The sequence below is a fragment of the Nerophis ophidion genome, linkage group LG10 (genome assembly GCF_033978795.1).
Source record: "Nerophis ophidion isolate RoL-2023_Sa linkage group LG10, RoL_Noph_v1.0, whole genome shotgun sequence".
NCBI lineage: Eukaryota > Metazoa > Chordata > Actinopteri > Syngnathiformes > Syngnathidae > Nerophis > Nerophis ophidion.
In genome coordinates this window covers 34,213,380-34,227,225 of record NC_084620.1, presented here as the reverse complement: position 1 = coordinate 34,227,225, position 13,846 = coordinate 34,213,380, and the positions used below count along the sequence as shown (strand labels likewise).

At 39.0% G+C, this 13,846-nt stretch overlaps 1 protein-coding gene across 1 annotated transcript in view; it reads right to left on the bottom strand.

Annotated features, from left to right (window-relative positions):
* The window catches only part of LOC133560717 (collagen alpha-1(XXV) chain), a 337,729-nt gene that overhangs the window by 51,859 nt on the left and 272,024 nt on the right, over positions 1-13,846 (bottom strand). The window contains exons 19-20 of the mRNA XM_061913555.1: positions 5,877-5,939; positions 5,424-5,492 (exon numbers count right to left, since the gene is read on the bottom strand). Coding sequence (XP_061769539.1) covers positions 5,424-5,492; positions 5,877-5,939 — 132 coding nt within the window. The remainder of the gene's footprint in view (positions 1-5,423; positions 5,493-5,876; positions 5,940-13,846) is intronic.

Genomic DNA, 13,846 nt, shown 5'->3' with positions numbered 1-13,846 from the left:
GACTAAAGTGGTGAAGCTGTTTTTTTTATTTGTGCTTAAGGGTGGCGCCTGCAGCTTAATTTGACTCAACACGGGGAACCTTACCTGGCCCGGACATGGAAAGGATTGACAGATTGATGCCCTTAAGAAACATATTCATTACTAAGGTAATTTCTCCATTTTAGCACAACATTGTGAATGTTGTCTGTCTATCTGTGTTGGCCCTGCAATGAGGTGGCGACTTGTCCAGGGTATACAACGCCTTCCGCCCGATTGTAGCTGAGATAGGGACCAGCGCCCCCCGCGACCCCAAAGGGAATAGGCGGTAGAAAATGGATGGATGGATGGATAATTGTATGCAAATGCCTTTTGTGTCTGTTATTTATGAGTCCCTTCTTCTGCAGTTTATTTGAGTAGTAATCATTTTTATAATCAGCCTGATGACCTAAGTCTGAGGTTTATGTTGATTAAATATGAATCTTTCTGATTAACGTATGGTTTCATATCATTTTACAAGGTTGGAAACTGTAAGTAGGTGAGATACTATTATTGAATAAGATTAAAATCAAGATTAAGGTTACTTATATATTTTTGAGTGGGCCCCAGGTCTCTCTCTAATGGCAAAGTTAGGCCCAGAGTTCAAAAAGGTTAAAGGGGAACTGCACTTGCGACTATAATTCACAATCCTTATGAGAGACAAGAACATTTTAGTCTTTTTTAAAATGCATACAAACTTATAAATAAACGTAAATAAATGTCTGTTTACAATGTAGCCAATGTGAGCCATGACGTCTATTGCGTTTTTACAACCTCAAAATCCAGTATATAACAAACCAAAAAGCCCCAACAATATTCCATTTACATTACTTGACCGAAATATTAACCAACTATTAGTGATATTGTTAATTATTATTATAGGCGCTAACGTTAAGGTCCTACATTTGGCGGCACATTGATCAGAGAACGGCAACTTCCTTATGATGTTGTATTGACATCTTCAACTGGTGAGCTGCTTTCTCGCTTCTGAGCTGGTGAAAGTTTATTCTGTGTCAAAATAATTTTAGTTCGGAGGCCACATGGAGAAAAATCTACTCCTGGAGTGGTAAAATCACGGCACGATAACTTAAAACTAAAGTACACTTCAGATTGTTTTCTTTGTTTAAAAATAGAACAAGCACATTCTGAAAATTTAAAAATCATTTATGTTGCTCATTTTCCTCGGCTGGTGGACTAACAGCACGGCGTGGAGCGGTTGGGAGAGTGGAACCTGAGGGTTCCTTGTTCAATCCCCAGTTTCTACCGTCTTAGTCACGTCAATTGTGTCTTTGAGCAAGACACTTCACCCTTGCTCCTGATGGGTCGTGGTTAGCACCTTGCAAGGCAGCTCCCGCCATCAGTGTGTGAATGTGTGTGTGAATGGGTGACTGTGGAAATAGTGTCAAAGCACCGTGAGCACCTTAAAGGTAGAAAAGTGCTATACAAGTATAACCCGTTTAACATCATGTGGTTAATATTTTTTCTTTACATATGTAACATAATCTACAAAAATACAAATATTTGCTATTCTGACATCTAGTGGACACATTTAGAACAGCAGTTTCTTTCATTCAAAAATGTTGGCTCGTTTTTATACTTTTCAAACTCATCCCGTGGGCCGGATAAAACCTGTTCTAGATCATAAATAAAGCCTCTCCCATGTGCTGGATTGTAAGCTGACTTTTGCCCGCATTTATTTACTAGTTAAAATGCATTTTTTTAAAAAACGTATGCATTCTTGTCTTACATAAGGATAGGGAATGGTAGGCACTATTGTAAAAAAATGTAGTTCCACTGTAAGAACCTCTGTTGTATGCTACATGTCTGTCGTAATGTCTGTAAATGGTGAGTGGGTCTACTTATTTTTCAATTTCTGTTACCATCTTTTTACACTTCAAACAAGTTGACGAGGCACGATACACCAACGTCTGCTTTTATCAAATTATTTTTAGAGTCGGGTGCCTCTTAGGTACAGTATATTTTTTCTCAAAACACAAAGTTTGACCCCAAATTCAATTTGTGTCCTGTCGTTCGGAGTACACACTGTAGAAATTACTCTATATCAGGGGTCAGGAACCTTTTTGGCGGAGAGAGCCATACAAGCCCAATATTTTAAAAAGTATTTCCGTGAGAGCCATATAACATTTTTTGAAAGAGAGGATAAAACTGAATGCGTGCATTTTTAAGTAAGACCAACATTTTTAGAGTATAATAAGTCTGTTATTCTTTTTAATAACATTGTTATTCTGAAGCTAACTAACAGTAAATAAAACATTCTTACCATTAACGCGACTTCTTGAAAAGGTGCGGTAGCAACCGGATGGATGGATTAAAATGCATGAGAATGCTTGTAGCTGAGATAGGCACCAGCCCCTATTTAAAACATGTCATCAAAATTCTAAAATTAATCTTAATCAGGAAAAATTAATAATGATGTTCCATAAAACTTTTTTTTTTAAATATTCAAATTAGCTAGTTTTTCTCTTCTTTTTTACGGTTGAATTTTGAATTTCAAAGAGTCGAAATTGAAAATAAACTATGTTTTAAAATTTAATTTTAATTTTTTTCCTGTTTTCTCATCTTTTAAACCGTTCAATTAAGTGTTTTTTCATCATTTATTCTCTACAAAATACCTTCCGTAAAAGAAAAAAAACTATTGAGCAAATTGGCTATTTCTGGCAATTTTTTAAAGTGTGTATATTTGTAGCCCTTCGCATTTATCAGTACCCAAGAAGTAGCTCTTGGTTTCAAAAAGTTTGGTGACCCCTGCTCTAGAGCCATAGGTTCCCTACCCCTGCTCTAGAGCATTGGTCCCCAACCATTTTTGCACCACGGACCGGTTTAATGTAGGCATTATTTTCAGGGACCGGCTTACCATGTGTGAAAAATACAACTCACTATAACGCTGAATTAGTGGGAGCCCTGGGCGTGTTTCTTTGCAATTAAATGCTGATGGAAATCAGCCTTTGGCTGCAATCTGTCACATTTATATTTGATATGTTCATTAATGTGCTTTGTATCTACATGTCACAAAGTTCAAACAAATGGCAACTTCCTATCAGGAGTTTTATTGTACATCTATAAACAAGCTCATTGGTGTGTCTAGTGCACAGGTGTCAAACTCAACTTTTTATACATGGCCCGCAAAAGCCTGGAAATAATATGTGACAATAGAATACTTAATATTTTCTCTCTTTACTTTCTTATTTTCTGACCAAAGGTATTAGGTTTTTTTTTAAGTTTAACAGTAGAAAAAATTTGTGGCCAATATTGCAACAAATATTCTATAATCTAATTTTGTTTGTCAAAATACAAATTAATACTTAAATATCTGCTTAACCTATGGTTTTGAAGCAAGTTATCCATCAAATTGTACACTATAAAAATGACCAATAGATTTTACTTTAAAATTTAGGGAGTTTTTTTACAGCATATTACTGTAAGTTGAAAAAAAACAACAAAAAAAACCCTATGTTTTTTTTTTTTACAGTAAAATTCTATCGACTGGGCTGTCAGGTTTTATTTTTTTTATTTTTTTAAATCAACAGTTGATGATTTTATGGTACCACATGTATTATGGTAAAAAAAAAACCTGGCAGCTGAGTTGCCAAAATAAAATTAAACTACAGTATTTTTGTATTTATAGTAATATGTTGTAAAAATAATAATAACACAATACTACCATATATTTGACAGTAAAAGTCTGGTAACTAAGCTGCCAGTTTTTTTCTGTAAAAAACAGTTGTCAAATTTACAGATTTTTTTTTTTTTACTCTTTACGTTAAAAAAAAATAATATTTGAATTCATAGGCAAATTCATTAATTATTTACTGTTGCAAGCGGTGTAGCCCTTAATGAAAACAAGTTTGACACCCCTGGTCTAATAGGACAGGCCAAAGCTAAGTTGGAGAAAATGCAGTCCTTTTTATTATTATTTAATTTTTCTCTCCAGCAAATGCTTCATGGACCGGTGGTTGGGGACTATAGCTCTAGAGCAGTGGTTCTCAAATGGGGGTACGCGTACCCCTGGGGGTACTTGAAGGTATGACAAGGGGTATGTGAGATTTTTTTGTAAATATTTAAAAAATAGCCACAATTCAAAAATCCTTTATAAATATATTTATTTAACAACACTTCAACAAAATATGAATTTAAGTTCATAAACTGTGAAAAGAAATGCAACAATGCAATATTCAGTGTTGACAGCTAGATTTTTTGTGGACATGTTACATAAATTTTGATGTTAAAGATTTCTTTTTTTTTTTAAATAAATGTTTAGAATTAAGTTCACAAATCCAGATGGATCTCAATTACAATCCCCAAAGAGGGCACTTTAATTTGATGCGTAGAAATTTTTATTTGTAATTCAATAAATTGTTTATTTTTCAACAAGTTTTTAGTTGTTTTTATGTCTTTTTTTCCAAATAGTTCAAGAAAGACCACTAAAAATGAGCAATATTTTGCACTGTTATACAATTTAATAAATCAGAAACTGATGACATAGTGCTATATTTTACTTCTTTATCACTTTTTTTCAACCAAAACCGCTTTGCTCTGATTAGAGGGTACTTGAATTAAAAAAATGTTAACAGGGAGTACATCACTGAAAAAAGGTTGAGAACCACTGTTCTAGAGCATGGGTGTCAAACTCTGGCCCGCGGGCCGAATTTGGCCCTCCCTGTAATTTCATTTGGCCCTTGAGGCAATGTCAAATTAACATTAGAGCTGGCCCGCCGGTGTTATACAGCGGCGGTTTTGCTGTAACACCGCATTCACCGCTAATACTCATACTTGTCAACCCTCCCAATTTTCCCAGGAGACTCCCGAAGTTCAGTGCCCCTCCCAAAAATCTCCCGGGGCAACCATTTTCCCGAATTTCTCCCAATTTCCACCTGGACAACAATATTGGGGGCGTCCCTTAAAGGCACTGCCTTTAGCGTTCTCTGCAACCTGGTGGTCACGTCTGCTTTTCCTCCATACAAACAGAATGTCGGCCCAGTCACATAATATATGCGGCTTTAGCACACACACAAGTGAATGCAAGGCATACTTGATCAACAGCCATACAGGGCACACTAAGGGTGGCCGTATTAACAATGCCAACACTGTTACAAATATGTGCCACACTGTGAACCCACACTAAATAATAATGACAAACACATTTCAGGAGAACACAAGCACCGTAACGCAACAGAACAAATACCCAGAACCCCTTGCAGCACTAACTCTTCAAGGACGCTACAATATACACCCCCCGCTACCACCAAACCCCGCAGGTCCCTTTTAAAAGGTTAATCTGTTCAACCCTGACCCGTGGTTTTGTTCAGTTTAAGATTTTGGCCCACTCTGTATTTGAGTTTGACACCCCTGCTCCAGAGGGTGGCACAAATCAATTTGGAACAACTGACCTTTGACCCCACAGGGCCAATACTCCCCGTTTCGCCTTTTCCTGGCGGCCCATGGTCGCCTCTCTCACCCTGTCAACACAAACAACTGATGAAAGGGGGGCAAAAGAAGAGTACATAAAAAAAAAAGAAGCAGTGTAAGTATTATGTCTGAAATTGTCATTAGCAGAGGCAGCCAACAGATGGCGCTGTGGTGCCACCTAAAGGGACTACTTTATTCAAACAGGACATTACTCAGACATAAAACGAACCTGAGCATGAAAATTAATGTGTTTTAGCTGCCTGCTTTTGTCTTTGCTGTGCAGTAAACAAGAGCATTAATAATAATCCCGCGTGTGGATTATCACCGCATGCTCCTCGCTGTGACAATGTCACGGCTCAAAGGAAGAAAATCTTTCCAAGTGGCATTCTGCAAGCTGAAAGAGATATTGTCACCTAATGCTGTGTATCACCCACCTTGGTTCCCGGCAGGCCTGGGAGACCCGGCTCTCCCTGGGGGCCGAGGAATCCAGGTTCTCCCTGATGGAAAAGAAAGCAAATATTTTATCCAAAAAAATGCAGGACAGCCATCTTTCTAATTTAACCCCCGTGGCAGCGAAACGTATCAACGGACCCCACTGGACTCCGTCTTTTGACGTACGAGGTGCTCAATTTGATTTCTTAAGGGAGCTTCCCAGTACTGTATCGCTAAACCATCTGTGGTGCTTTAGTCGCTCGGGAAAGTCTGGAGGAAAGACGGCGGGACAAATGATGCGTCGAGCTTGGAGGGATAGTGCTAGGTTTGCAAAATGTTGTTAGATCCATCAAGCATTGAAGAAGCAACCGTGCAATGTTATTTGGATTAGCATGCAGCCTTATTCAGTAGAAGCAGGCAAATACACACACAGTTTATTTTTATACACACACAACGGAGATGCAACATTCCAGACTTCAAAAACGTAAACATAGAAACAAGGAATAGCACAGGAAGTCATCAATTAGCGACACCTAATGATAATGTTGACGTTTCCTAAGGCATGATTATCTGACATAATCAAAAAGACTATCAGTGATAAAGTTAAAGTACCAGTACAAGTGTGATAAAATTACTCTCTGCATTTGACCCATCCCCTTGTTCCAACCTGGGAGGTGAGGGGAGCAGTGAGCAGCGGTGGTGGCCATGCTCGGAAATAATTTTGGTAATTTAACCCTCAATTCCAACCCTTTGATGCTGAGTGCCAAGCAGGGAAGTATTGGGTCCCATCTTTATAGTCCTTGGTATGAACTCACGACCTAGCGATCTCAGGGCGGACACTCTAACCAAGGGGTGTCAAACGTATGGCCCGTGGGCCGGATCAGGGCCGCTGGCCGGATCAGGCCCACGAACAGGTTTTATCAGGCCCGCGGGATGAGTTTGCTAAATATAAAAATGAGCCGAAGTTTTTGAATGAAAGAAACGGCTGTTCTAAATGTGTCCACTAGATGTCACAATAGCAATTCTGTGTATCTTTGTAGATCAGGGATTGGCAACCCTTGGCTCCGGAGCGGCATGCGGCTGGCTCTTTGATCACTCTGATGTGGCTTAGCTGCATACTTGCCGACCCTCTTAAGTTTTTCCGGGAGGTTGTCCGGATTTCAGTGCCTTTCCTAGAAATATCCCTGGGCTAACATTCTCCGGTTTTCACCCGCATAACTATTTTGAGGGCGTGTTGTGGTGACAATCCTTTCAGCGTTCTCTAAAACATATCGTCGCGTCCGCCTTCACGCCATGCTATCTGCGTGTCAGCTGGTCACATGTCGCATGCGACCCCTGCTAGCAGACATCAGCGACTGCAAGGCATACTTGGTCAACAGCCATACAGGTTACACTGATGGTTGTGATACAAACAACTTTAACACTCTTACTAATATGCGCCACACTGTGAACCCACACCAAACAAGAATGACAAACACATTTCTGGAGAACATCCGCACTGTAACACAACATAAACACAACAGAACAAATACCCAGATTCCCATGCATCCCAACTCTTCTGGGCTACATTATACACCCCCGCGACACCCCAACCCCGCCCACTTCAACCGAAAAAACAACAACACTATAATTTGTACATTTTCAGAATTGTTCTTGTTCTATTTTTAAACAAAGCAGACAATCTGAAGTTGTCTTTATTGTTAAGTTATCGTGTCGTGATTTAACCAGTCCGGCCCACTTGGTAGTAGATTATTCTCCATGTGGCCCCCCCATCTAAAATGAGTTTGACACCCCTGCTCTAACCACAAGCCCACTGAGCAGCAACAAGCCCTACTGGAATAAACCTTATGGGCAAACAAAATGGCCACCACAACATAGTTATTAGCACAGAAGCTTACACAGACAGTGATATCCTAGGGCCAGTTCTTTTTATACTTTGGAGGTTCGGCTCAATTCTGCCTCTCACTGGTCAGCACAGGTACCAAACAAGGTCTCTAAAAAGATTTTGGGTAAAGAGCACCTCTCTAAATTGAGTTCCGACCGCAATCATGCATGCCAGACCCACTTTGTGCAAATGTTTGGCATTTTCTTAAGCGCGATACAAAATATTGGCAGCGTTTGTTTTTTTTAAAGCGATATTCTATTATGCAACTACAATATTATCCCAATTTTTCACGAGACTAAAATTAAGCAAACATAAACGGAAGAACCATGTAAGGTTTATCGCAACGTTTCATGTACATTCAACAACTTTCATGTTTTTTTTTTGGGGTCTATTCTATTTTGCGAGTAGCCTACAGTATAGTCCGGGGGTCGGCAACCCATGGCTCTTGAGCGTCTGCCTCGTGGCTCTCTGGAGCTTTTTCAAAAATGTATGAAAAATGGAAAAAGATGAGGGGAAAAATATATTTTTTGTTTCAATATGGTTTCTGTAGGAGGACAAACTTGACACAAACCTCCCTAATTGTTAGAAATCTCAATGTTTATTATAAAACCGGCTTCGCAGATTAGAGACTATTTGGCGAGCGCCGTTTTGTCCTTCTAATTTTGGTGGTCCCTGAACTCATCGTAGTTTGTTTACATGTAGAACTTTCTCTGGCTTTCTAAGATGTGTTTTATGCAACTCCTTTTTTGTCTCATTTTGTCCACCAAACTTTTAATGTTGTGCGCGAAGGAAAATGTGATCTTTGTTGATGTTATTGCCGGTGTGAAGTGCTAATCAGACATATTTGGTCAGTGCATAACTGCAAGCTAATCAATGCTAATATGCTATGTAGGCTAGCTGTATGTACAAATTGCATCATTATGCCTCATTTGTAGGTATATTTGAGCTCATTTGATTTCCTTAAAGTCCTCTTAATTCAATTTATATTTGCATGTCTCATGACATATTATCAATCAATCAATCAATGTTCATTTATATAGCCCTAAATCACTAGTGTCTCAAAGGGCTGCACATACCACAACACAAACCACTGCGACATATTATCTGTATGTAATATTGGCTGCATTTCTGATAGTTGGTTGTGTGCCATGTTGTTCCAGACCACAGCAAACGTTACCCAGCTTGCAAAGATTGTAATAAATCCATTAGAAGAAGTCAGCCTGCCGTTTCCTTTAACTTTGGCCACACAAGCCAGTCATTTTTTAGGAGTTATCTCACCCTCCATTTTACTAATGTTTTCCAATGTTGTAAAAATGTGTAGAATAAATATTACATTTCAACATTTCTGTCAACAAAGATTTGCATCAGCCTGCGACACATGGTCATTTTGATAGAAGGCTAAAATAGCTAATATAGACACTTACATAACGTGTTGTCTTTGTTATAACACTTACACAAGGCTTTTAATAATTTGCAGCTCCAGACAGATTTTCTTTTTTGTATTTTTGGTCCAATATGGCTCTTTCAACATTTTGGGTTGCCGACCCCTGGTATAATTGAACAATTCGGAATTAGATCACAGTTTTTGTTCTGGAAAAATACACCTCTTATATCACATATTAGCTTGGAAGCAGTGTCAGCACCAGCAACACAACCAATGTTGTACTACAACTCAAATATTGAACACTTTTACTACATACACAAAAGACCTATTCCTCTTAGATATTGTTCACAAATCTGTCAAAATCTGTGTTAGTGCTAATTTCTTCTTTGCCAAGAAAATTCATCCAACCTCACAGGTGTGGCATATCAATATGGTGATTAAACAGCAATATTATTGCACAGGTGCGCCATAGTCTGCCCACAATAAAAGGCCACAATGAAATGTGCAGTTTTGGAGTTGCAGTTGGCATTCTGACTGCAGGAATGTCCACCAGAGCTGCTGGCCGTGAATAAAATGTTCCTTTCTCTTCTGTAAGCCATCTCCAAAGGCGTTTCGGAGAACTTGCCAGTACATTCAACTGACCTCGCAACCGCAGCCCAGGACCTCCACATCCAGCAGGTGCACCTCCAGCCACCCGTACAACTGCTGCAACGATTGGTTTACATGACCAAATAATTTCTCCACAAACTGTGAGAAATGGTCTCAGGGAAGCTCATCTGCATGCTTGTCGTCATCACCGAGGTCTCGACTTGACTTCAGTTCCTCGCACGTTGGAGTATGGAGAGGAATCCCTGTTGAACTATAGTGGTGGTGGGGTTATGGCAGTGGTTCTCAAATGGGGGTACGCGTACCCCTGGGGGTACTTGAAGGTATGCCAAGGGGTACGTGAGATTTTTTTAAAATATTCTAAAAATAGCAACAATTCAAAAATCCTTTATAAATATATTTATTGAATAATACTTAAACAGAATATGAATGTAACTTCATAAACTGAGAAAAGAAATGCAACAATGCAATATTCAGTGTTGACAGCTAGATTTTTTGTGGACATATTCCATAAATATGGATGTTAAAGATTTCTTTTTTTAGTGAAGAAATGTTTAGAATTAGGTTCATGAATCCAGATGGATCTCTATTACAATCTCCAAAGAGGGCACTTTAAGTTGATGATTACTTCTATGTGTAGAAATCTTTATTTATAATTGAATTACTTGTTTATTTTTCAACAAGTTTTTAGTTATTTTTGGATCTTTTTTTCCAAATAGTTCAAGAAAGACCACTAAAAATGAGCAATATTTTGCACTATTATACAATTTAATAAATCAGAAACTGATGACATAGTGCTGTATTTTACTTCTTTAACTCCTTTTTTCAACCAAAAATGCTATGCTCTGATTAGGGGGTACTTGAATTAAAAAAAATGTTAACAGGGGGTACATCACTGAAAATAATATAATAATAATAATAATGGATTAGATTTATATCGCGCTTTTCTATTGTTATATACTCAAAGCGCTCACAGAGAAGTGGGAAACCATCATTCATTCACACCTGGTGGTGGTAAGGTACATATGTAGCCACAGCTGCCCTGGGGTAGACTGACAGAAGCGTGGCTGCCAGTTTGCGCCTACGGCCCCTCCGACCACCAACAGTCATTCATTCATCATTCATTCACCAGTGTGAGCGGCACCGGGGGCAAAGGGTGAAGTGTCCTGCCCAAGGACACAACGGCAGCGACTTTTGATGTCAACAGGTGGGAAGCGAACCTGCAACCCTCAGGTTTCTGGCACGGCCGCTCTACCCACTACGCCATGCCGAAAAAACGTTGAACCACTGGGTTATGGTATGGGCACGAACGCAAGTGCATTTTATTAATGGCATTTTGAATGCACAGAGATACCGTGACGAGATCATGAGGTCCATTGTTGTGCCATTCACCAGAGACCATCACCTAGTGTTACAGCGTGACAATGCACGACCCCATGTTGCAAGGATCTGTGCACAGCTTCTGGAAGCTGAAAACACCCCAGTTCTTGCATGGCTAGCATACTCACGGTATTATTTTCGACCCAACTCTATCATTTGAGTCTCACATTAAGAGTGTTACTAAAACAGTAGGAGTGTGGGAAAAATAGATTTGAATACGAATCGCAATTCTCACGTGCGATTCAGAATCGATTCTCGTTTTTTTTTAAATCAATTTTATTTTTATTTTTTTGAATTTATTTTTTTAATCAATCAAACAAACCAATACATAGCAATACCATAACAATGCAATCCAATTCCAAAACCAAACCTGACCCAGCAACACTCAGAACTGCAATAAACAGAGCAATTGAGAGGAGACACAAACACGACACAGAACAAACCAAAAGTAGTAAAACAAAAATGAATATTATCAACAACAGTATCAATATTCGTTATAATGTCAGCATAGCAGTGATTAAAAATCCCTCATTGACATTATCGTAAGACATTTATAAAAAAAATACAAACAACCATAGTGTCACAGTGGCTTACACTTGCATCGAATCTCATAAGCTTGACAATACACTGCATCAAATGTTTTCAAAAAGATAAAATAAGTCATATTTTTGGTTCATTTAATAGTTAAAACAAATTTGCATTATTGCAATCAGTTGATAAAACATTGTCCTCTACAATTACAAAAGCTTTTAAAAAAATCTACTACTCTGCTAGCATGTTAGCAGACTGGGGTAGATCCTGCTGAAATCCTACGTATTGAATGAATACAGAATCGATTTGAATCGGAAAAATATCGTTTTTGAAACGAGAATCGCGTTGAATCGAAAAAAATCGATATATAATTGAATCGTGACCCCAAGAATCGATAATGAATCGAATCGTTTGATACCCAAAGATTTGCAGTCCAATAAAACAGCATTCTTTCATCTCTGTATTATCGCTAAAATGTTTCCCATTTTGTCCACCACCAACAGTGAGATCATTATTCTTGTGTTTCTTTACGTCTTGTCTTGATTACTGTAACATTTTGTCAGATTTCGGGTCTCCCTATGTCTAGCATTAAAAGATTGGCTGCTAGACTTTTGACAACAACAAGGAAAGTTTGATCATGTTAAGTCTATACTGGTTCCCTGTGCACTTATGATGTGACTTTAAGGTTTTACTACTTACATATAAAATACTAAACAGTCTAGCTTCATCCTATCTTGCTGATTGCATTCTATCATATGTCCTGGCCAGAAGTCTGCATTCGAAGATTCCCAGAGCCCACAAAAAGTTTGCGGGCTTTGGAGAGTTTTCTATTTGGGATCCAGTACTCTGGAATGCCCTACCGGTAACAGTTAGAGATGCTACCTCAATAGAAGCATTTAAGTCCCATCCTAAAACTAATTTATATACTCAAGATTTTAAATAGACCCATTTTTAGACCAGTTGATCTGATCTGATTTCCCCTTTCTGATCTGCGCCTCTCTCCTGCGTGGAGGGGTTATCAGGTGACCAAGGATCAGCCCCTACGGTGGACATGCTAGCTGTTTCAAGTCGGGATCTGGGGTGGACGACTCATCAGTTGGTGACGTCTCTGTGCTGTTTACTTGTCTCCATTCAAGATGATCCCCTGCTGGCCTCCCAATGGACTGGACTTTCACATTATGAAGTTAGGACCCGGGGTGGACCACTCCTTATGCATCAGTCGGTGACGTCTCGGTGCATAGACTTGTCTACATGCAGGAGGATTCCCTGCTGGCCCCAATAGGAACTGGACTCTCACATTATTAACCATATCCCCTTGGCATCTATTGCACCAGTCACACCGAGGGGCAGGTGTTCCCACATTTGTGCTCCCTTCCACGGCTTCTTATTGTGCCCTTTGAGTTTAGTTTTTTCTTGCCCTGATGTGGGATCTGAGGATGTCGTTGTGGCTCGTGCAGCCCTTTGAGACATTTGTGATTAAGGGCTATATAGATTGATTGATTGACTTGTCACCCATTGTGCATGTTTGGGATGCGACAGCGTGTTTCAGTTCCTGCCAATATCCAGCAGCTTGGTACATCCATTGAAGAGGAGTGGACCAACATTCCACTGGCCACAATCAACAACCTGATCAACTCTACGCGTAGGAGATGTGTTGCACTGCGAGAGGAAAATGGTGGTCACACCAGATACTGACTGATATTCTATAAAGTAAAACTGCACAATTCAGAGTGGCCTTTGATAGTGGGCAGCCTAAGGCACACCTGTGCAATAATCATGCTGTTCAATCAGTATCTTGATATGCCACACCAGTGAGGTGGGATGGATTATCTTGGCAAAGAAAAAGTGCTCACTAACAGATTTAGACAGATTTACTAACAAGCTTTGAGAGGTATAGGTCATTTGTGTATACGGTAAAAGTTTTAGATCTCATGAAAATTGGGAGCTAAAACAAGAATATTGCATTTATATTTTCGTTCAGTACACGGCTGATCTATGGATTTTTCTTCGTTTAGTTATGGATTGGATTAAGCAAAAAAATCAAATTAAATTACCCACTTTAAGAAACTATTCAAACTCCAAATGTGTTTACAAAGTACCGGGAAGATGATAAACATCTTGAACGTTATTAAACAAGGAGAACATTTTTTTAATCCTTTTGAATAAAGACATCATTTTTTTGTTTT